Source organism: Mustela lutreola, chromosome 8 (assembly GCF_030435805.1).
Source record: "Mustela lutreola isolate mMusLut2 chromosome 8, mMusLut2.pri, whole genome shotgun sequence".
NCBI classification, from domain to species: Eukaryota; Metazoa; Chordata; class Mammalia; order Carnivora; family Mustelidae; genus Mustela; species Mustela lutreola.
Window position 1 is genome coordinate 48,601,768 of NC_081297.1, and position 23,898 is coordinate 48,625,665.

The 23,898-nt window shown below is 48.0% G+C and overlaps 2 protein-coding genes across 5 annotated transcripts in view; one reads left to right on the forward strand and one right to left on the reverse strand.

The window, feature by feature from the left end:
• The window catches only part of COPS7A (COP9 signalosome subunit 7A), a 26,795-nt gene extending 16,501 nt beyond the window's left edge, over positions 1–10,294 (forward strand). For 3 of the 4 annotated variants that reach the window (XM_059184651.1, XM_059184650.1, XM_059184649.1), the window contains exon 9: positions 6,284–10,294. In XM_059184651.1, coding sequence (XP_059040634.1) covers positions 6,284–6,319 — 36 coding nt within the window. In that variant the 3' untranslated portion in view covers positions 6,320–10,294. The remainder of the gene's footprint in view (positions 1–6,283) is intronic. The other variant, XR_009356604.1, reaches the window with a different exon arrangement.
• MLF2 (myeloid leukemia factor 2) lies at positions 10,163–14,853 on the reverse strand. Its single transcript, XM_059184654.1, has 9 exons — positions 14,641–14,853; positions 14,003–14,080; positions 13,622–13,748; positions 13,329–13,364; positions 12,651–12,704; positions 12,126–12,254; positions 11,798–11,957; positions 10,971–11,183; positions 10,163–10,718 (listed from the first exon to the last, which is right to left on the reverse strand). Exons 2-8 carry the CDS (start codon positions 14,050–14,052, stop codon positions 10,996–10,998), a joined length of 744 nt encoding a protein of 247 aa, XP_059040637.1. The 5' UTR covers positions 14,053–14,080; positions 14,641–14,853; the 3' UTR covers positions 10,163–10,718; positions 10,971–10,995.
• Between the last annotated feature and the right edge of the window lie 9,045 nt (positions 14,854–23,898).

Here is a 23,898-nt window from a genome sequence, read left to right on the forward strand (position 1 = left end):
GTCTGCCTTCAGCTCAGGTCGTGATCTCAGGGTTCTGGGATCAAGCCCTGTGTGGGGAGTCTACTTCTCCCTCTCCCTCGGCCCCTCCTCCCTGCTTGTGCAAGCATGCTTTGTCTCTTAAGTAAACAAACAAACAAATAAATAAAATCCAAATAAGGAACAACGATAAAAAAAATGGCTTGAAAGTGGAGGTAGCTGAATTATAAATGGGACCAAACAGAATAATAAAATAATAGAAGTAAATTGAACCATATTAACACTTAATATTAAATGTAAGTAGCATAAATACACCAATTAAAAGGCAGACTATCGACATGCACTTTAAAAACCACAAAAGATCCAACTATATGCTGTCTTCAAAAAACCCATTTTAAGTATAAAATAGGTGGATTAAAAGTAAAAGAATAGAAAGACATATACATGAAAACACTAATCAGAAGAAAGCTGTACTGGCTATAGTAAGGCAAATTAACTTCAGAGCAAAGAAAATTACCAGGGGTAAAGAAGAACAGTACATAATAATAAAAAAGTTCGGTTTTTCCCAGAAGACACAATTCTAAATGTCTCTGCATCTAACTACAGAGGTTCAAAATACAAAAAGGAAAAACTCACAGATATTAAAAAGAAAAAAAAGGACAGATCCACAATTGTAGTTGAAAATGTCAAAACTCAGCAGTAACCAATAGAACAATTAAACAAAATTAGATGTATAGAAGTATGTAGAACTGAAAATTGTCATCAACCAATAGGATCTAACTGAAATTCATAGAACACTTCCTCAACACAAAAGAATCACAATTTCTTTTTAAATACGCATGGCAGGGGCGCCTGCATGGCTCAGTGGGTTAAAACCTCTGCCTTCAGCTCAGGTCATGATCTCAGGGTCCTGGGATGGAGTACCACATCGGGCTCTCTGCTCAGCATGGAGCCTGCTTCCCTTCCTGTCTCTCTGCCTGCCTCTCTGCCTACTTGTGATCTCTGTCAAATAAATAAATAAAATCTTTTAAAAAAAAATACACATGGCAGGGTGCCTGGGTGGCTTAGCGGGTTGAGTCTCTGCCTTTGGCTTGGGTCATGGTCTCAGGGTCCTGGGATTGAGTCCTGCATCGGGTTCTTTGCTCAGTGGGGAGCCTGCTTCCCCCCACCCCTGCCTGCCTCTCTGCCTACTTGTGATTTCTCTCTGTGTGTGTCAAATGAATAAATAAAATCCTTAAATAAATAAATACACACGACACACTTACCAAGATAGGTCATGTCCTGAGTCATAAAACAAACCTCAACAAATTTAAAAGGATTGAAGTCATACAAAGTATACTTTCTGGCCATAATGGAATTAGAACCAGAAATCAATAAGAGAAAGATAACAGGGAAATCTCCAAACACATGGAAACTAAACAACATACTTTTAAATAGCCAAATCATCAAAAAGGAAGTGCCAAGAGAAATTAGACAGTATTGCAAACTTAACAAAAAGGAAAATACAGAGGCACCTGGGCAGCTCAGTTGGTTAAGTGTCTGACTTTGGCTCAGGTCATGATCCTGGTGTCCTGATCCAGCCCTGTGTTGAGCACTGCACTCAGTGGGGAGTCTGCTGTCCCTCTCCCTCTGCCCCTCCCCTCTGCTCATGCTCCCTCTGCTTCTCTCTCAAATGAATAAATAAAATATTTTTTAAAAAAAGAAAAGAAAAGAGGGACACCTGGGTGGCTCAGTTGGTTGGGCTTCTGCCTTCAGCTCAGGTCATGATCCAAGGGTCCTGGGATCCAAGGCCCACATCGGGCCTCTTGCTCAGTGGGGAGCCTGCTTCTCCCTCTCCCTGCCATTTCCCCTGTTTGTGCTTTCTCTCTCTCTCTCTCTAATAAGTAAATAAAATCATTTTTTAAAAAAAGGAAAAAATAAAATATGTGAGATGCAGATAAAGCAGTGATTTAAGGAAAAATTATAGCATCAAATGCTTATATTAGGAAAGAAGAAAGGTCTCCAGTCAATAATCTATACTTCTACCTTAAGAAGGTACATGAATAGCAAAAATAACACAAAGCAAGAAGAAGGAAAACATAATAAGAGCAGAACAATGAAACTTAGAGGTGCCTAGCTGGCTCAGTCTGTAGGCCATGGAACTCTTGATCTTAGGGTGATATTGAGCCACATGTTAGGTATAGAAATTACTTAAAATAAAAAATATTTTAGGGGTGCCTGGGTGGCTCAGTGGGTTAAGCCTCTGCCTTCAGCTCAGGTCATGATCTCAGGGTCCTGGGACCGTCCTACATCGGGCTCTCTGCTTACCGGGAAGCCTGCTTCCCCGCTCTCTCTGCCTGCCTCTCTGCCTACTTGTGCTCTCTCTCTGTCAAATAAATAATTAAATCTTTAAAAAATATGCTTTAAAAAAAGAAATTAATGAAATTAAAAACAGAAAAATAGAAAAAAGAATCAATGAAACCAAAAGTTAATTGAAATGATCAATAAAATTGACAAACCTCAGGGTGCCTGGGTGGCTCAGTAGGTTAAGCCTCTGCCTTCAGTGCCAGTCATGATCTCAGGGTCCTAGGATCCGAGCCCCACATTGGGCGCTCTGTTCAGCAGGGAGCCTGCTTTCCCTTCCTCCTCTGCCTGCCTTTCTGCCTACTTGTGATCTCTCTATGTCAAATAAATAAATAAATAGAATCTTAAAAAAACAATTGACAAACCTCTAGCTCTACTGACCAAAAAAAATTTTTTTTAATTAAAAAAAAAGAGAGGAGTACCTAACTGGTTCATTTGGTAGAGTATGAGATCCATCCTTCCTTCCTTCCTTCCTTTCTTTCTTTCTTTTTTTTTTTTTTTTTTAAGCATGCAACCCTTGACCTTGGGTTGTGAGTTCAAGTCTAGTTTTGGGTATAGAGATTACTTAAGAATAAAATCTTTAAAAAAATTTTTAAAAAGAGAGACAACACGAAATACCAATATTGGGAATAAAACAAGGAATATCACTATACTCCCCTGCAGACATTAAAAGGTTAGTAAGGAAATACTACAAATAGTCATACACACACAAATTCAACAATTTATTTATTTTTTATTTATTTAAATATTTTATTTATTTATTTGACAGAGAGAGAGAGAGATCACAAGTACGCAGAGAGGCAGGCAGAGGGGGGGGGGGGAAGCAGCCTTCCCGCAGAGCAGAGAGCCCAATGCAGGACTCCATTCCAGGACCTTGAGATCATGACCTGAGCCAAAGGCAGAGAGAGGCTTAACCCACTGAGCCACCCAGGCGCCCCTCAACAATTTTTTTTTTAAGATTTTATTTATTTATTTGACAGAAAGAGAGCACAAGTAGGCAGAGTGGCAGACAGAGGGAGAGGGAGAAGCAGGCTCTCCACTGAGCAGGGAGCCCAACATGGGACTCAATCCCAGGATCATGAGCTGAGCCTAAGGCAGCCACTTAACCGACTGAGCCACCCAGGCACCCCTAAATTCAATAATTTAGATGAAATGGACCAACTTCATGAAAGCCACATGCTACCAAAACTCACCCAAGGAAAAAGAAAGATCTAAATATCAAATGCACAACTATAAAGGTTTTAGGAGATAACATAGGAGAAAATCTCAGTTATCCAGTTAGGCAAAGTGTTCTTAGATATGACACCCAAAATATGATATAGGAGAAAATAGCGGTAAGTTGGACTTCATCTTAATTACAACTTTTGCTTTGAAAAAGATGTCAAGGGAAAAAAAAAAAGAGAGAGAGAGAGAGAGAGAGGCGCCTGGGTGGCTCAGTGGGTTAAAGCCTCTGCCTTCGGCTCAGGTCATGATCCCGGGGTCCTGGGATGGAGCCCTGCATTGGGCTCTCTGTTCAGCAGGGAGACTGCTTCCCTTTCTCTCTCTCTGCCTGCCTCTCTGCCTGCTTGTGATCTTTGTCTGTCAAATAAATAAATAAAATCTTTTTTTAAAAAAAGAAAGAAAGAAGGAGAAAAGAAAAAGATGATGTGGAGAGGTGGAAAAGACTACAGAATGGGAAAGAATTGTTTACAAATGCCATTTAACAAAGGACTTCTTACCAGAATATATAAAGAACTCTCAAAACTCAACAGGAAGGAAATAAACAATCCAATTTTAAAAAATGGCAGGAAGACTTAAGCAGACACTTCATCAGAGAGGTTGTAATGATGGCAAATAAGCAATGATGAAACGCTCAACATCATTAGTCACTAGGGAAATACAAATTAAAGCCATGACAAGATACCTATTAGAATAAATAGAAGAACACCTATGCACTTAATGGAATGGGTAAATAAAATAAAAACTGACATACTAACCGCTGGCAAGGATGCAAAGCAACCAGGACTCTCTTACCTTGTCAGTGGGAATGCAAAATGGTGCAGCCACCCCGGAAAAGCTTGGCATTTTCTTTTCTTCTCTTTTTTGTTTTTTTCTTTTCTTTTCCTTCCTTTCTTTCTTTCTTTTCTTTTTAAAAAGATTTTATTTACTTATTTGACAGAGAGGGAGAGATCACAAGTAGGCAGAGAGGCAGGCAGAGAGAGAGGGGGAAGCAGGCTCCCCACTAGCAGAGAGCCTGATTCCGGGCTTGATCCCAGGACCCTGAGATCATGACCTGAGCCAAAGGCAGAGGCTTTAACCCACTGAGCCACCCAGGCACCCCTTGGCATTTTCTTATAAATACGCACTTACCATATGACCTAGCAATCCCACTCCATTGCATTCCTTAAAAAATTAAGATACATACACTCAAAAACATGTGCACAAGTGTTTATAGCAGCTCTGTTCCTATGCCCCCAAACTGGAAACTAGAGTATCCTCAAACAGGTGAATGGATACAGATTATAAACACACAGAATACTACTCAACAATAAAAAGGAGTAAACTATTAATACATGCCACAACATGACTGAATCTCAAAGGCATTATGCTGAGTCAAGGAGCTACTCTCATTTATGATTTCATTCTATGACATTCTGGAAATGGCAGAATTATAGCAACAGAGAACATATCGGTGGTTGTCAAGGTTAAGATTTGCGGAAGGGTGTGACTACAGAGAAGCGGCAGGAAGGTGTTCAGGGTGATGAAACTGTTTGGATCCTGACTATGGGGGTGCTTACACAAATCTGCATGTGTTAAAACTCACCCAAAAGTACACACACACACACACACAGAACAATTTTTTAAGATTTTTTTTTTTTTATTTGGCAAAGAAAGCAAGAGAGGGAACACAAGCAGGGGGAGTGAGAGAGGGAGAAGCTTGCTTCCCGCTGAGCAGGGAGCCCAATGCGGGGCTTGATTCCAGGACCCTGGGATCATGACCTGAGCCGAACGCAGACACTTAACAACTGAGCCACCCAGGCTCCCCACACACATAGCAATTTTATTAAATGCTTTTAAAAAATGCAAGATTTAAAAAACGACATACTGGGCTACTGGCATTCATCATTTGAAATATGGTGTTGTTACTTGAGTAAATTTTAATGTAAATTAAAAGTTTTTACAAATCACCAAGGAACAGTTTGAAGGAACCCTCCCCCCCCGTGGTGAAGCATTCTTTATAGCATGTTGGTATAGTTTGTGTCAATCTGGATTTTGAGTCCTGGCTTTTGGAGCGCTGCTAGGTAGCTAGCTGCATGGCGTGCAAGCAAGTCACCTCTGTTTCTTAAGCAGTGACATAGGAGCGGGGGTTTGGAGGATCTCTGTAACTGTTGCTAAGCTGCATTGGAATCCTCTCCAACCTGGACATTCTGCTTTAGTATGTCTGGGGTGAGAAGGTCACCTGTAAGGTCTCTAATTCTAAATGTATTATTTATTTATATCATATACTGGGTTTGTTTAAATTAAGATTTGGGAGCGCGTGGGTGGCTCAGTGGGGTTAAGTCTCTGCCTTTGGCTCGGGTCGTGATCTCAGGGTCCTGGGATAGAGCCCCACATCGGGCTCTCTGCTTAACGGGGAGCCCACTTCCCCCCACTCCCGCCTGCCTCTCTGCCTACTTGTGACCTCTCTGTCAAATAAATAAATAAATAATCTTTTATAATTAATTAATTAAGATTTGAATTGGGAATCAGCCTCTGTCCTTCCCTGCCATGTTCCCAGTATATTGGGAACTCCACCCACCCTCCAACACACACAAATCCGGGATATCTCGACTAAATTCACCCGTAGATTTCTAAGAACCTTTCCATCAAACCATTTCTCACCTCAGTGTGACCTTGACTTTGCCTAAGGTATTTCTGCTCCCCCTTTTAGAGACTCAATGTCACCTCTATGACCCTTTCCCATGCCCCCTCTCCTATGCTCCAGCTTCATGTGTCTCAGACGGCTCAGACACTGGGTTGACCTCTTGGCTGGAGAACACTGACCTCTTGGAGAGAATTGTCCAGAACCTGCAAGATCCCCAGGTGGCAGGTGACAGCACATGAAGAGGATGGGATGGATGCTGAGGTTAAGGGCTGTGGGGAGGGGGGGCGGGGGTGGGTAGCATCTTATTCCTATGCAAAAGATAAGGATCTCAGAGAAGAAAAGAATCATAAAAGGCAGAGAAAGGGCAAGGAACTCTGAGTACTAACTTATTTCATCTCAATCCCAGGGATAGTCCAGAGCGGGGATGGTGGGGAAGCAGGGGGAGGAGTAGTACTGAGCCCAGAGGGAGAAGTATTACATGCCTGTCCTGGTCTCCCTAGAGTTACCATTTCAGGGTGGACATTGAGGATGGGAAGGCCCAGAGCGTCAGCCCTCTCTGCCTACCTTCCATAGCAGCTCTGCTGGCCTTTGGCATCCCGGGCCTCTCGAGTGCACTCCTCTCCCGCCATGCCAGCTGTGGTCCTACAGTCTCTCCCCAGGGACAGAGGCTAGTTGGGACACTGCTTAGGAGAACCAGGTACCCAACTTCCCTCCCTGTGCCCCCAGTTCTTCACCTCCCCAGCTTCTAGCAGCCTCACCTAGATCCCACCTCTCCTATCTGAAGACCCCAGTGACGTCTAAGAGGGAGAGAAGTAAAGGCTACTTTTTTCTTAGCCCTATCCCAACTGGAATGGCCTGGGAGAAGGAGAGCTTGGCCCTTGCGGCTCTCTCAGCCCTTGGGAGGACTCAGGCCCAGGTTGGGGAGCATCAGGGCGGGGCAGGTGCATGGAGTATTTAAGTGGACTTGGACTACGTGGGCTGGGAGACTGAAATACTGCGTTTTTCTTGTGGATCAGCTCCTGGTTCTCTGGGTAACTGGTTTGTGACTTGGGCTTTGGATTGCAGGACAGAGGAAGGGGGCATGAGGTAGAAGGGGAGGAGGACCCAAGGTTTTTTGTTAGTCAAGGACAGAAAACAACCCAAACTGCAAGCAGGGCTGGGTCAGAGTCGCCAAACCTTTGTTTCTACTTGTTAGTCTGTAAAGTTGAGGCACGATGGGACCCGTGGGTGGCTCAGTCATTAAGCATCTGCCTTCTGCTCAGGTCTTGATCCCGGGGTTCTGGGATGGAGTCCCCATCAGGCTCCCTGCTCTCTCTGCTTGCTGCTCCCCCTTCCTGTGCTCTCTCTTTCTGTCAAATGAATAAATAAAACCTTGAAAGAAAAAAAAAAGGATCAAGACAGAATAATCTGGGAGAAATCAGTCATTTATATCCCATATACTGTGTCAAATGCTTTCTCTGTACTAATTCACAGATTTCTCACTCTTCTGCAGTATGGACCCATGTCCCCAGCGCCATCAGCACCTAGAAAGGCCCATTTTACAAAGTGGGAAACTGATGTTGAGAGATTAAGAATCTCTCCCGTCAGAGCTAAGTGGTAGAGCCGGGTCTTGCTCATGCCAGGGGGTATTCATCATTTCACTCCTCTAGATAATTCATTCCCCCAAGCCATACAGGAAAATAATGAGTCTGACCATATCCCCTGGATGAACGGATGGCTGTTGTGAATGAGGCCAGGGCCCAGTTGGAGAGCTGACCAGAAATAAAATGTCAGCTTCCTTCCCGAGAGTTCCTTCCCTCTCTGTCCCCTGGGCCTCACCCCACAATGGCAGACAGGTCAGGAAGTGCCAGGGGGCTGGTTCTTGAGCCCCTCACTTGGTCTTGGTGGCTGCTGCTAACTGATTCCCCACAACCTATCCCTCCCTACTCACTAGTCACAGGCCCTAGGAATGAGTGCTGGGCTGAAGGGTGGTCCTCACCCAAGAGCAGGGAGTAGAGGTGAAAACGAGTTCATGTGTCTAAAAGCCAGGACCTACTCGGCAGAGCTTGGGAAACACTTGGGTTGACTCACCTAGATTGAGATCAGGGCAACCCTTGCCCTGCTTCAGCCCCCACTGAGAACCATGCCCGTGAGTGTGGGCACTGTGACTGAAATCCAGGTTGGCAGGCCGGGCATGAACTATAGCCTGAGGTTTTCTAGGTAGTAGGGAACTTCGGAGCGGAGGCCCAGGGAAGTGGAGGACCTGCCCAAGACCACTCGGCTGGGTTGGCGGCGCAGGTAAGGACCCAGTCTCTTGGCATCCTTTACAGGGCTCACACTCTTTCAATGGTGGGCCCCTCAGGAGACTGAGGAGAGCGTTCCCACTCCCAGAAGTAAATCTGTCTATTCAGACAGAGCCCAGGGGACCCCCTCAGACTGAGGGCTGTGCTCACTGAGTCCCAGCCAACATCTATAATTCAGCAACCCAGGTGAAGATGAATTCTCTCTACAGGCACCCACCCTCCGACACACACACACTTTTCCAAAGTTCACACCACACCACTTCACTTTTAAAAAAGACCAGCATTAATACTAGTTTTGGCTAACACAAAGAAATATGGATATTTGCTTTTATGAGACAAAGTGGAAACAGCTCTCAGCGTTTCTTCTGCAGCAATTTAGGTCCCACTGAGCTCCTGCCCCCGGAGTTCTGCTCAGCTCCCCGCCTCTGGCCTAGCTTTGAACTGCCTGGGAGCTCTATTTTGTGCGTCCCTTAGCGAGATGGTTTCAGCAAAATTCAAGAGGTTATTTCGGGTCTGGCAATGCTCGAGCTTTTCCATGTCAGGTAATGGTAATCTGTTCACTTTGTTCCATTTCACCTTACGAAAGGTTTCACAGGAACGTTCTGCTTTTGGATAGTGGGGGGTGGGGTACCTGTACCTGTTTGACTTCTGAGATTGCTGGGTTCTCTTAGCTGTAGGATTGGTTCCCTTAACCCTGCTCATGCCTCTTCACCAGCCCCATTTAATGAGATTTTGGTACCTGCCCTGAGATACCAAGTCAGTGCTTGGTTGTCACACTCAGCTTCATCCCTCTGTAGTCAGCAACCAGACAGGTCTCTGGAGTCTGTTTCTTCACAGAGGACATGGAAAGATCCTCCCTTCCTTGAGAAGAGCCAGAGTCTTGAGTTGTGTGTTGAGTGTGTGTGTGTTTGTTGTCTATGTAAGCTCTTCAGCCAGCGTGGGGCCTGAACTCACGACCCAGAGATTGAGAGTTGCGTGCTCTACTAAGCCAGCCAGGCACCCCTATTGTCCCCCCCCCCCTTTTTTTTCCCACTTTACCATAGACTGAAAAGAACTGAAGATTTTTATAAAAAAGAAACCATCATCAGCCCTTTATGAGCATTGACCATCTTTAAGTAAGTTCCCAAGAACAGAATGACCCATTTGGCCACGCCAGGTCAAGCGAGAGTGAACATCTTGAGAAATTTGAGCACCTCATGCCCTTTCAGCACCGCTCAGGTTCCAGATTAGTTTTCTTCTCTGGTCTCCCTCCCTGGGCTCAAATTCTCAACAACTGAGAGTGGGAGAACATTGCTGACTCCTAGATGCCTCCCCACTGAAGGCCTGTGCCTTCCTGCTCCTTACCACAAGCGTTCCCACCCACAGCCCAGGGGCCAAACTCGGCCCGAAGAGTCAAGAGGCAGCAAAACCCTCAGGCACCTAAGAGACTGGCCCTATGCTCCCCTGGACATGTGAAGAGACAGCAAAAGCAAGGGAGACAGCCAGCAAGGCCACTGCTAGTGTCTTCACCCACCCGCCCTAGGCCAGCTGACTTCCACAGCTGGTTCCTATCTGCCAGGCTCTGCCAGGGCCACGGTCATTACCACTGAGGTACTGGGCTTGAACTCAAGAAGGCCACATGTGGAGACAAAGGGAAGGCAAGAGGGAACTGGGAGACAGGAGGGTTGAAACTGAACCGGGACAAGATCAAAAAGTACAGCCAGAATTCTACTTGGTCTTTTTTTTTTTTTTCCATTCTCCTTTATTCCATAAACACCTAGTTCCAAGTTGCACAAATCAAAAAATAAAGGTAAAGAAAGGTGTAGGGAAGATTTCTGTGATGTGCTGGGGGAGAAGGGGGGAAGGGTTGGGAGCCAGTCCTCTCCCTCCACACACAGCCCCAAATGCAGGTTATGGCCCCTGCAGGGGGGATCTGAGGAGGAGGTGGCAAAAGACCCAAGGTAGCTGAGGGATGGAGGAAGCCCCTAAACCCAGAGCTCACCCCAAAAGCCCCTTCAATGCATGACAAGGGTAGAATGGGGAAGGTGAGGAGATTCAAAGATGGAGCAGCAAAATGAAAAATCAAGTTAGCAGATAGAGGAGAAGTGGAGTCATCATGGTAGGGGATTAAAGAAGGAAAAAGTAGGTAAAGGGGGGCAGTGAAAGGTTCTCCCTGAGACCCCCAGGGAGAGGTGGGGGCCAGCTTGCCTGTTAATTTAATATTAAATTGGGAGTGGGAGTTGGAGAGGAAAATGTTATTCCAGGGGAGGATTTCTCAGCCTCTCAGCCTGTACCTGGAAGGGGAAGAGAAAAGAGCACAGGTCAAAAGACAGACAAATATAAAAGTGGGGAGTTGCGTTTAATCCCCTCTTCCAGGGACAGCATTCTTTTCTTTCCAAACCAAAGAAAACTTATACCACCAAAAGGCAGCATCTGCTGGGCACATGGACTACTGCCTCCTCGTGGCAGAGGCCTGGGCACAGGTCTACTCCTCAACCCCCCCTCCGTGCTCCACACCTCACCTACTCCTCCCCCTCAGGACTTACAAGAGAGGCTGAGGGCCTAGGGCCTTCACCAGTCATAGCGGCGGGACTGTCGGGAGGGGGAGTCGTCAGGTCCCTGTATAGCCAGGCGGGGAGGCCCCTCAGCCCTTCGTCCCCCACCCCCTGAAGCCTCATGCCGCCGGAATTCCAGGGGGCGCTGCTGCCGGAACCGGGACGTCTCCCTCCGCCATTCATCATCAAATGCTGCGGCCTCACCTGAAGAGCACAGAGACCAGAGGTGACCACTTAAGTATATAGGCTGGCTTCTGGAAGCAGATGCAAGAGTGAGCCACAGCCTTCTAAGATGAAGAAACAGGGCAAAGCCTGGAAAGTATTATGGATGGGGATGTGTTGAGGAAGAGCAGCAATTTCTTTTCTTAGTATCTGGTTCCACTAGCTAACAGCCAACAGTGATTGCAATATGTAAGCCACCAGAAGTGTGACTACTGAAGAAAAAAATTAGGAAAGGCACAGTTATTAAGCTAAGGAGCATCATCCCAAGCACACAGTAAGTATTTAATAAATATCTGTTGACTTGAAAAAAAAAGGTGGGGGGGGGGGGGAAGAGCCTGACAGATGGCCCCTCCTACTGAGGACAATGCCACCACCTGACTTAGCCCCCGAAGCTGACAAGGCTCAAGTGAGGTAAGACCAGGGGCCCACCCCTAACTTTGCCAAGAAAGATCTACAGAAGTAGAGAGAGAACGTTTCTATCTTCTAGCTCCTAGGAACCAGAACAGGGGCTACTGGGCCAGGAGTCAGAAGGGTGATGGAACAAAAAAAAAAAAAAAAAAAAAAAGAAGGGTGATGGAGCGGGGAGGAAGGCTCACTCTCATCCAGGTTGATATAATCCTGCCGCTCCTCCTGGTCTCCCGTGCGGTGGTTTCGGGAGCGCTGGAGGATGTGAGCCCGGTCTCGGATGTGGTGCCCAATGGACATCTGCTCTAGCCCACTGTCTGAGTCCCGTACAGTCCTCCGAGTCTCCCGGATCTGGGATGAGGCAGAACACGGCACACTGAGCCACCCCTTCCAAAGCCCTGGCTACACCAAGCCAGGACAGACAAACCACCCACAACCCAATCCTGAAAAAGGAAGCCAGGCTTTCTGTGTGTTATTCCATTCTGCCCGCTCTGGGAAAGGAGAGGCCCTCCAACTCACCCCGCCTGGAGCCGAGCGCATCTCTGATGTCTCCTGGTAGACTTTCGGGGCCCCATCCCCCGTATTGGAGTAGGAGATGACAGTGGAGGATGAAAAGGTCTGGCAATTGCCTCCAGCTGTCATGTGTTCCTGAGGAGGAAAAGGTACTACAGGACTGAATGGCCCCTCTGAGGAAGGGATCCCACACTTCAGCTGCCTGTTCTTGTCCCCCACTTTCTCATGATACTTGGGAACAGAGAAAACCTCAGGGCTCATCAGCACCCCCCAAATTCTTTGGAGTCCAACAATAAACAAGAGGGACCTGAAGACATGGAGCCCTAATTGCACACTTAAAAGACTGCTGTTGCTGCTTCCTACTCAGGCGTGAGGGCAGGTAAGGGAATCCAGTGGCCTCCGGGTTCAGTGTCTTCAGCCTGCTTGAGCCTGTCACCATACTTTTCCCTGCCCCTGCCTCCGAAGACTTACGGGTGCTGCCAGTCATTACTGAGAACAAGACTGCAAAAACGTATGGGGCCAGAGCCTCACCATGTTCCCAATCATGTCGTTCATCATCCCAAACATGTCCATGAAGCCACCCGACTGCAGCAAAGAGATGGAAAACAGAGTCAAGAAAGCATAGTCAGTGCTCAGATGGTCTCTTTAGGTACCAGCTAGACAGACACAGCTACACTTTCCCTGTCTCTTCTTCCTCCACACGGAGCAACTGCTCTGTCTCTTCATTAGCATGACCAGAATATAGAATGTTCTCTTTGTGTTTCCCTTCCTGTATTACTGCTGGCTTCCTCTTCAGTCTCTATGGCTGCACTGATCCAATTTTCTTTCTCCCGACTGTCCTACTTCCTCCTATCTTTAGGAAGCACACCCAAGTAAATGGACTCCAACCTATAAAAGGATTGGCCATAAAACTAAAGACAACAACAACAAAAGCCATCTTTGTTGGCCCTTCAACTGCATCTCCATCCTCAGAAAGACAAACTTTGCAAGGCAATTACATTCTCCTAACAGGGATGGCTCCTAGAATGCAGGGATCAATAAGTTAGAATCTCTAACCCACAGGACTCCCAGCACACAACAGGCCCAGAGCTTTGCAAACACTCTAAAAAGATTCTAGGGTTACTATTCCAGGGAGCCACATTTGGAAATAACATCTAAGTGTATACAGCATGTCTGAGAACGGAAGGAAACAAGGACATCAGGACTCACCATTCCCAGCATCCCAAAGGGGGAGACAGCCCCAGTCTACAAGAAAAGATAAAGAACAAATTAGAGACCACGTCCTCCTCTCTCCCTACAATCCCAAACGGAGCCCATGGCCTCAGCTTTTTTTCCATCCTCCTCTCAAAATGGGTTCACAGCCCTTCTGCCAGACCCCCTCCCCCCACTCCTAAAAAAGATCACTGCACTTGCTAAGTTGGCTGAAGTGCAAGAAAAATCAAGGACCTTATTAATCACCCCCAGCATTTCCTTGGGTCTCAGGCAAGTCACAGCACCATTACCTGCATCCTACGGCTGGCAGGTCTGGTTCCAGGCATGTTGCCATCTGTGATGCTGAGGAAGGGGCTATATCCAAAGCCACCTGACAACATTCGGTTCATATGCTGACGGTGAATAGCAAAGGGGTCCCTGTGGAGTGAGTATACCGTGTGGATGGTGGAGGGGCCAAGCAGTCAAAACCTTCCTCCCCCACAAAATGGAAAAGTCCTAGGGAAACAGTGGCACAGATGCCTATTTCCTCTCTGAGTCTGTGCTGGAGCCGAGTATCCAGCTGGTTCCAGCCAATGCTAGCCATGGGAACCCAGATGTCTGTCTGAACTACTTAGAGCCCTGAAGTGGAGTAGGATGAGTGCTCTAGAACAGGAGGGGGAGGGAATACTCACATCAGGAACATGGGATCCTCGGGCTCCACGTCCCTCATGAAGCGGAACATCCTGACTTTAGCTCCAGGGGGCTCCACACTGTAAAGATGCAGAGGCTCAGCTACGGACGGAGCCGGGCTTTTGCATAGCCGGCTCCGTGTAGACACTCTCAGAATACTGTCCCTTCCAAATGCTGTAAGCGAGCCGCGCAAACTCCAGTGAGACCCTCTCCAGGTGGTGTTCGACACCACCCTCAAGGGAGAGAAGAGCTCTTCAAACCTCTCAAGGAGGGCCGTGGAAAATTTTTCCAAGCCTCGCAGTTTTCTCTCTCCCCTCGCTCACAGCCATCCTCTCCCCAAAGCCCTGGCCAGAAGCATGCCCCCCCCCCACCTCCCCCAATGCCACGGTTCCGGATGCGAATCCCAAGGGCTGGCCCTCGCCCCCTTCTTCCCCGGCCACCTGCCTGGCCTCCCCCGGGGCTGGCCTCACTATCCCCATCGCCCCAGTCCGCCGATCCCCCGGCCCCCGCCTCCCCGCGGGGCGAGCAGAAGCGACGGGCCTGGCCTTCTCCCCTCCCCGCATCGCAGGTTCCTAGACCCCGCAGTCCCGCGGGCCCGCTCCCGCCCCGGCCCCGGCCGCCCGCTCTGCTCGAGCCTCACCGGTCCCCGATTCGGGCTCAGCGGCCCATCCGGCCGGTCTAGCCTCTCGGTGCGCTGCAGGATCGGGGGTTGCGGCCCGAGACGCGGGATTGGTCCGGGCTTGCTCTTCTCGGCCTCCCGCGCCGCCTCCTCCCACGGCTGCCACCTCCGTACCCCCCCCCTCGGCCCACGGAGCCCGAACCGCGGCCAGGCCCGGACGGAAGTGACGTCACGATGGGACCGCCCGCCCCGGGGCTGGACCCGCAGAGCTCCGCCCACTGGCGGACAAGGGGAGAGGGGTGGGGCCCGGTCCCGGGGCGGTGGAGTGTGATTCTGCGGGGTCCTCCAGGGACCAGGGGAGGGGAGGCCTCATCACCAACCCGGATTTAGGCTCTGGACAGGAAGGGGCTCCCTGTGAGGGTGCGGAGCAAGAGCAGGGGCGCCCCTTCCTCCGCAGGGACGGGGTGAGGGAGGGCGGTGCGGCACATTCCATTAGGGGAAGGAAGAGGACGGGGTGGGGGGGCAGATTCCCATGAGGGGAGGGGCGGGCTCCCTGTGGGCGACGAGGTGGGGCGGATCCTGGGGGGAACATTAAGCAGATTTTCTACCCGAGCGGCTTGCAGGCCGTGAGGGAAGCTGGGCGGCCGTTCTGCGGGGGAGGTGCTAAGGGCCAGTCCCTTCGGGAGGAGGTGCGTTCCAAGCAGGGGCGGGGTCCTCGGAATGACGTAGAGGGGGAGGTGACAGTTCTGTCCCTGTCTAGCTCTGCCTTCGAGAACTCCGGCGGGGCCAAAGAGAATCCAGGTTGGGAGGGCAGGCCGCCAGGTGGCGCTCTTCGGCCAGGCTGGGACCGGCGTTGGCGAGGTTCCTGGACCCTTCCGTTAGCCTGTGTGAAGGGTCGGTCTGGGCAAATGTTGTTGTTCTGAAATTGTTTAGTTTAATGCCAGTCTCTCCCCTTTCTTTTCTCTATTTGCTGTGTCCTTAAGAGCTCCCAGTCCCGCACCGATCATTCTTGCCTCTAGTCAGGTAGGTAGGTCAAGGGTCTAAAATTGGGGAAAAGAAAGGGGTGGAAAGGTCCATTAACCAGGATCACCCGGGGCGGAGCTGAAATCAGACCCAGAAGACCCGTCTCCAAGGCCAAAGATTGAAACTTTGACATACTAAATGTCTTGCATAAAATCTGGCCCAACTGGAGAGAAGGGCCCTCCCCCAGGGTGTCAAGGGAATTTGGACTGTCTACGATGGACTTTAAACCAGACTCATCCAAACTCTAACTCTCCCTGTTCTTTACTCTGGCTGCTAGCCATATTAGTGCTATGTGGAGGCTGACAATGCCAAAGACTTGTTCCCAATACTTCCCTAGGGGTGAAGAAGGAGGGGGTCCCTGGTGACTCAGGAAAAGATACTGGGAGCAGGGCTTCTCAGGTTTCTTTGGACTTGATCATTATTAAAGAGGGAAAAACAATAGTGGAGACAGAGGGGGAAAGATAATTTAGAAGCTGTCAGACTGGCAAAACCAAACAAAGATAAAGACAGAATAAAAGCAAATTTGCTTTTCATTGATATTTCTGGAAAACAGACTTAGTAAAAGCTTTTCAATTTATTCTCCAGATCCTCTATCTCTGGACATCCCACCCTGCAACTGCCCCTTTTTCTCTTGCCTCAAAGGCAGTATGACAGGTGACCAGGTATTTTCTCAAAGTTCTGTGGCCCAGACTTAACTAGTGTGGTCTTTCACCTTCCAGCTTTTCCCTTCTCATTCCATTAGGTCCAGCCTTCACAGAATTGGATAGGAGATAGAACTTAACTTCCGGCCTCCTCCTTTTTTCTTTTTCCATTACCTGGTTCTGTCTACCTAGTGCCTTTAGATGCCTAGAAACCTTTCTCCTCTTCCTTATAAAACTTAAGAATCAGGTATTGGTCATATTTACCTTTGCCTGATTTTAAATCAGTGTATTACCTCTCCTAGGAGTATTTACAAATTACAATTTAGCTTCTAACTATGAGAGAAAGCTCCAAACCTGGACTTTGTCTGAGATTAAAAAGAAATTCTTGAATAGGTGGGGATGAAGAAGGACATGGAAGGGCTCATTTCCAGAGTCCACAGAGACTTGCCATATAGGCAACTATCTACTCCAAAAATGGAAGGAATGTAATTTTACAAGTAACTTTTATGTCTCCCACAACCAGAGTTTGTGTCTGTCTCCCTTCTCCCTTCCCTTCCTTGTCCCTCCCTTCCATTCCTTTCCTCCCTTTTCCTTCCCCCTTTCCTCCCTTCCCCCCTTCCTCCCTTTCTCCCTTCTCTTCCCTTCCCTTCCTTCCTTCTCTGTCCAGTGAACTCTGAAGAAAAGAAATTTCTCTGTCACTGGAGTGTCCTTTATAGTATAAGATGTAGGAGGGACAGTGGGCCCTGCCAGGAGTGAGGTTTAGCACAAGTAGGACAGCATTTGAGGAAGGAAGAGAAACAGTGTGGTTCTTACACTTGCTGCTCTGTCTGATGGAGCCACAGTCAGAAAGTCCTTGTGAGATAGAGCTGGGCCAGGAAAGGGACCCTCTTTAGATGAAGGTCATACATTTGGGGCAATCCCAGGACAGGAGGATATTGGAACAGAGTGGGGCTGGGGCAATGATGTGTGAGTTAGGGGAGACGGAATTTCTTGCCTGAAGAGCCAAAGTGAATGGGTGTGACTGAGTGTGTGTGTGTGTATGCATATGTCTTGGGGAAAAGAGAAAAAACCTGAAAATTAGTGCTAAGTTGCCATAGATATAGTTGTACTGCGGACATCAGGTCAGAGTAAGATTAAAAAGTGACTCGAGCATTTTTTTTTTTTTTAAATCAACTTTTCAGTTTGTTTTCAACTCCATATCCGTTTAACAAATATTGAATGCCATCAGGTGTCAGGTAAAATTCCTGGCTCTGGAAATACAGTAGTGACACAGATAAAAATAAAACACGGGAGAAGGGGGACAGATGAATAAGCAAGTAGTTGGGAAGTGGTGGTTGCTTTTTAGGGTAACCAGGAAGTCCTAACTGATCAGATGACATTGAAGCAGAGACCTAACAAGCTCAGGAAAGCTGAGGTGAGAGCATTCTGGGCAGAGGAAACAGTAAGTGCAAAGGCCCTGAGGCAGAAGTATGCTTAGTATATTCAACACAGAAGCCAGTATGCCTAGACTGATGTGAATGAAAGGAAGAGCAGTAGTAAGAGACAAGGCCACAGAGAAAGAAGAAGCTGTATCATTTGGGACTTTTTAGACCTACAGAAGAATCACTCTGGCTCTTGTATGGAGAACAGACTATTGAGGGGACAACAGCAGAAACAGAAGGACCATTCGCATGCTGTTGCCATAATCCAGGTGAGACCCTGTGATGTCTTAAGAGTAGATTTGAAACAGCAGAGGAAGAGGAGTGGTCAGATTCTAGATAGATTTTGAAGATGGGGCCAACAGAATCAGCTGATGGATGGATGTGGTATGATGGAAAAGAGTCAAGAATGACTCCCAGATTTTTTTGACCTGGGCACCTGAATGAGAAAGAAATGACCATCCTGCTTGCTGCACTGACTGAGAATAGACAAGTATTGGTTTAAGAATATACTGAAATCGTTTCTAGCTGTAAGATCCTGACCACGTGGATACACAGGGTAACTGACCCAGATGGTCTTACCTTCAGCAGCTGACTACCCCAAGTAGGAGGAGATGTAGAAATAAGTGAATTCCATAGGCAGTTTGACCACAAGATATTAGTTGTTAGACCATCTTGAGTGGATATGCTAATGTGAACAGTCAGCTTAGAATTTGAAGGGTTTTGTTTTTTAAAATATTTTATTTATTTATTTGACAGGGAGAGAGACAGCAAGAGCAAGTACACAAGCAGGGGGCAGAGGGAGAGGAAGAAGCAGGTTTCCCACTGGGCAGGGAGCCCCATGTGGGGCTCGATCCTAGGACCCTAGGACCATGCCCCGATCCAAAGGCAGATGCTTAACAACTGAGCTACCCAGGGGTCCCGAATTTGAAATTTTCAGTCTTTTTTTTTTTTTTTTTTAAACATTTTATTTATTTTTTTGACAGAGATAGATCACAAGTAGACGGAGAGGCAGACGGAAAGAGGGAGAGGAGGCAGGCTCCCTGCAGAGCAGAGAGCCCGATGCGGGACTCGATCCCAGGAGCCTGAGATCATGACCCGAGCCGAAGGCAGCGGCTTAACCCACTGAGCCACCCAGGCGCCCTGAAATTTTCAGTCTTAAGAACTCCCTATTGTCTGATCTTTTCAAGAAGATATCCAGAAGGAGGCAGAACACCTTGTGATTAATATGGACATTAAGGGTTGAAGTTTGAGCTACATGTATGACAGTTTTTATCAAGATCTACTGAGCTTTTTACTCTGTGCCAGACGTGGTGCTAGGGGCTGGAGATAATAAGGCAAGGAAGATGTGGTCTCTGCCCTGGCAATTTCACAGCCTAGTGAGAGGGGGCAACATGGAATTGATTATAATCCTGTGATGAAGGCTGCAGTAGAAAGATGTATTTTAAGAGGGCAAAAGCCATTCAGAAGAGGGAGTGTGACCTGGGAACAGGGCTGGGGAAGCCAGGAGACCATTCCAAGCAGGAAATGTGATCAGTGCAAAGGCACAGACGTATGCTCCATTTGGGAAGAATTGGAAGGAGTAGAAAAACTGATGAAGCAAAACTTTTGATGGAACAGTGCTGAAAGAGAAGGGTACATAGGTTAGGTTTAAAGGGACTAGTCCTCAAAGGGCCCTATTTTCTTCTGGACCTCATCCTATAGGCCTAGGGAAGCTATCAAAAGGTTTTATGTAGGGAAATGGCAATAGTCGGTTTGTATTTTGTTTTATTTATTCTTTAGTCGATTTGTATTTTAGGTAGAAAGTCAGTTTATGCATTTTGGGAAACATTTTTGAGCTTCTGCTGTATGCCAGGTAGGGAGGTGAGTACTGAAGATACACCAATTCTTAAAATACGGTCAAAAACCCTACTTTTTGAAGGAAGTCAGCACCCCTGGAGCAGAGACAGGACTGAGTTTGGACAGAAGGGGAGGCACTCCAGGAATTTTTAGAAAGTGGAGGAGCTGGGGAGGGAAAGAAAAGGTGGTCTTGGATGACCCCCTGGCAGGAATGAATGGGTGGAGGACAGTACCTTTAACTGAACTAGAAAGCGAAAGAATCTCAGTGGGATCATGCAGGGTTTGAGGAGCTCCAGAGGAGCGAGGGATTGATGACCAGAAGGGAGACTGTGAAGAGTAAGAACAGGACCTTTGAGACCAGTCACCTGGGAGGGTTCAGGCACCACTGTCATTGTCTCCTCCTGGTTCCTGGGTCCTTCCTCCCGTCTTTTACCCTGTGGGCAAAAGGAGTCTCTAGCTGTCACTTCCATAACATTTCCCCTAGACTTTTCTAGACTTTTCATTTCTACTCTCTGTCCTCTACCTCAGGCACATCATCTGTTTAACCTGTAAAAGTGTGGGAACCCTGAATAGACTTGCACCCACGGTAGTGTATGACAACAGCCCAGATGACCTTCAGCACGGCAGCCAGAGTTGCTCTCGCCATTCTACCTATGGAACACTGGGGATGGAGAAGGGCATGAAGGTGGATGAAGAAGAGACAGTTTATGGCTGAGGTATAAAGTGCTGCTGTCCAATATGGCGGCCACTAGCCATAGGTGGCTATTTAAATGTAATTAAAATTAAATAACCTTTAAGAGGGACGCCTGGGTGGCTCAGTTGGTTAAGCAGCTGCCTTCGGCTCAGGTCGTGATCCCAGCGTCCTGGGATCGAGTCCCGCATCGGGCTCCTTGCTCGGCAGGGAGCCTGCTTCTCCCTCTGCCTCTGTCTGCCTGTGCTCACTCGCTCACTCTCCCTCTATGCCTGACAAATAAATAAATAAAATCTTTAAAAAAAAAAAAATAACCTTTAAGAAATGCAGTTCCTTAGATGCAGGAGTCACATTTCAAGGGTTCTTAACCACACGTGGCTAGTGACCACTGTATTGGAAAGTGCTGATATAGAACACTTCCATGATCACAGTAAATTTTATTGGGCAGGGGCACCTGGGTGGCTCAGTGGGTTAAGCCTCTGCTTTCCGCTCAGGTCATGATCTCAGAGTCCTGGGATCAAGCCCCACATCATGCTCTCTGAGCAGCGAGGAGCCTGCTTCCCCTTCTCTCTCTGCCTACTTGCCATCTCTTTGTCAAATAAATAAAAAATCTTAAAAAAAAAAAAAAAAGTAAATGTATTTCTAAAAAAAAAAAAAAAATTGTTGGACAGACTATAAATGTGATCTTCCTTCCAGACTTTTCTGAAGGCCTGTGAAGGCTTTCTGAGAAGCGTAGGCAAGGAGGAGAAACAGAAAGGAGGGCAGTAGAGGGTTGGGCAGTGGCAACTATGCTTGGTCTAAAAGTGAAGAAGGTCAGGAAGAGGGCAGGGAGAATTACAAAGCCAATCAGAAAATCTGGAGGAGACGTAGGATGGTAAAACCAATTCTTCTAGCTAGGGAGAGCATTCATGGGGAAGTGGGAAAGCCACACAACTTTTGGTTGTGAGGATGATAGCATAAAAGACAGCGGCGGCCAGGACATCAGTAGTTAGAAGATTCCAAGTCAGAGAGAAGCTTACTCAAAGAAAGAAGGTTGAGAGGGCTCTGAGAATGAGGCCAAAATGGTGTGTCAGGGCTAGGAAGTCAATGATTTATTGAGCTCTTCCTCTTTGGTGCCTAGCATCGTGCTAGGTATTCAGCACAGGCGAAGGAGACAATAGGTAAGGGTGGAGGAACAGGGTGGAGGAATGAATAGAACCTGTTCTGAGTTGGGAACGATGGATAAGGATTTGTAAAATCAGGAGAGATCCAGGAGACATTCTAGAAAAGTGTACCCATGGAGACAGTGTTCTATCTGCCTAGTGGAAAGATTGCTGGATGCGTGTCCCTTTCCAAAGGACTTTTTTTTTAATTTTTAAAAAAGATTTTATTTATTTGAGAGAGAGAGAGAGAGAGAGTGCCTGAGAACAAGAGCGCACACAAGCAGGGGGAGTGGCAGAGGGAGAGGGAGAAGCAGATTCCCTGCTGAGCAAGGAGCCCAATGTGTGCTCCATCCCCTGACCCGGATATCATGACCAGAGCTGAAGTCAGAGGCTTAACCAACTGAGCCACCCAGGAGCCCTTGCATGTCCCTATTCTGGCTGTGCTTTGAGCTCTCCCCATCTATTCCTTGAGGGAAAGGACCATCTCTTTTTCAGCTTTGTGTCTCCATCACAGAGCACAGTGTCTGACCCAAGGAGGAACCCCCAAGTTTGGTTTGTTTGCTTTTAATATTTTATTTATTTGACAGAGAGAGAGAGAGAGAGAGGTCACAAGTAGGCAGAGAGGCAGGCAGAGAGAGAGAAGGAAGCAGGCTCCCTGCCAAGCAGAGAGCCCGATGTGGGGCTCAATGTGGGGCTCGATCCCAGGACTCTGAGATCATGACCGGAGCCGAAGGCAGAGGCTTACCACACTGAGCCACCCAGGTGCCCGGTAAAGAGGCTTTCTAAGGAACATTCCTGCAGTCAACAAATATGATCAAACCTAGGCTGGTTTAGGTCTCTCTCTAGGAGTCCCTCTCAACTCTCCACTGACTTGAGTTTTGAAACGATTAAAAAAAAAGAAGAAGAAAGAAAGAAAGAAAGAAAAGAAAAGAAAAGAAAAAGGGAAAGTAAGGAAAAGAAAATGAGTTATACTGCAACTGGAATGGGGATAAAAAAGTACAGTGAGGAGTGGAGAGGTTCAACTTTCAGGTTTCTGTTGTCTAATGCCCCCAAGGATCACCAGGCCTTCCTTAGCACTTAACTTATTAGAGAAATAGGCAAGCTGAAAAAAGTCAGGAAGCTGGAGACAAGCAAGAATTAAGAATCAGATGGCAAGAGTTTGAACTGAACGCCTTTCACAAAGTAACGACATAAATCTCTAGGATGTCAGGCCAGCAGCCATGGTTTCCAGGGGGCTCATGCCTCCCTTGTTCTCACCTGGCTTCCTTTTTCCCACCTCCAGAAAATGTGTAAGAAGTGGGTTTCCCCATTCACCTAGTGGGAGAAATTCTCAGTTGGACTGAGGAGTAGTGGAACTCTAGGAATAGGCAAGCCTCTACAAGGCCTCAGACGTGGTTCTCTGGAAGGAGCAGACACTAGCTGGCACCATTTAACACCACCAGCCCCAGAGGCTCAGAGACTAACCCTAAGGACTATGGGGTTAGGCTTTCAGCATCCCACTTGCTCCAGATTCATCCCAAGTTCCACTTCTAGCTTCTTTCTTATGAAGCCAAGACTCAGGAGACCAGGTTTGCTGTCCAACCAGACAGGAAAGGATAAGAGATGGTTCTCCCCAGCAGGAAGGAAATTAAATCTAGGCTTTCTGCTTCCTGGATCTTTTTCCTGTGGTCCCTGGGGACCCTAGTGTCCAAACTCTTAGATTCTCAAGGCACTCCCTTGGGCCTTGGGGCAGGATTCCCATTCTCTGCCTCTCCATCTCCCTGGAATTTTCCACTGCAGCTGCCTCCGCTCCCAGACACCCCTCCCTGGGCAAAATTCCCGGCTCCCTCCGCCTCCCTTTCCTAATCACACCTCATTCCCACCCCCAGCCCAGAGGCCCAGCCCACAGTCCGGCCCACTCCCCACACTAACCCCGGTGGTTCCAGTTAGAGAAATGGGAGGCCAGGCCCCTATTCGAGGGTGACAGGGAGGGTCCCACGCTCTCTCCAGGGCGGGGAGAAAGGACAGTGGAGGGGCTGGTCCCCTGTGGGGCTGGAATGGGGGGAGTGGCCCTCCTCAAATCCCCATATAAGGCAGGGCAAGCAGTTAGACTCCTGGATTGGCTGATTCAAATGAGCATTCCACCTGGCAACAGGGTTTCTATTGGCTCTCAGGGAAAATAGGAGGAAGGTGGATGGAGGTTGTCGGTGGCGGTGATTGGAGGGGGGGAGGGGATTGGAGGTGACCGGAGTGGGGGGCGGTTACCAGGGCAACAGGGTAAAAGCCCAGCAGGGTGTCCGAGACGGCAGGCGGGGCTCGGAGGTGGAGAAGGGGAAGAGGAAAGGAGGGTGGGAGGGAGAGGAAAGAGCGTGCCGGGGAGGGAGCGAGACAGGAGACTGGGTGGGGGGTAAAGGAGAGGGGAGAGGGAGAGAAATGAAGCAGGAGAGTACAGAGATGGAGAGGGTCAGAGATCGCCAAAGACATCAGTGAGTGAGAGAAACAGACTGAGATAGAGATGGGAAGGTCTCAAAGAAAGATGATCAGAG

Excerpts from the sequence above, each read along its gene's own strand:
- MLF2 (XM_059184654.1), bottom strand. The coding sequence starts at position 14,052 with ATGTTCCGCTTCATGAGGGACGTGGAGCCCGAGGATCCCATGTTCCTG. Across the intron at positions 12,705-13,328 it reads CCTTTGGGATGCTGGGAATG|TCGGGTGGCTTCATGGACAT; the intron begins GTGAGTCCTGAT and ends TCTTTGCTGCAG. Across the intron at positions 11,958-12,125 it reads TGCGCTCGGCTCCAGGCGGG|ATCCGGGAGACTCGGAGGAC; the intron begins GTGAGTTGGAGG and ends GCCTCATCCCAG.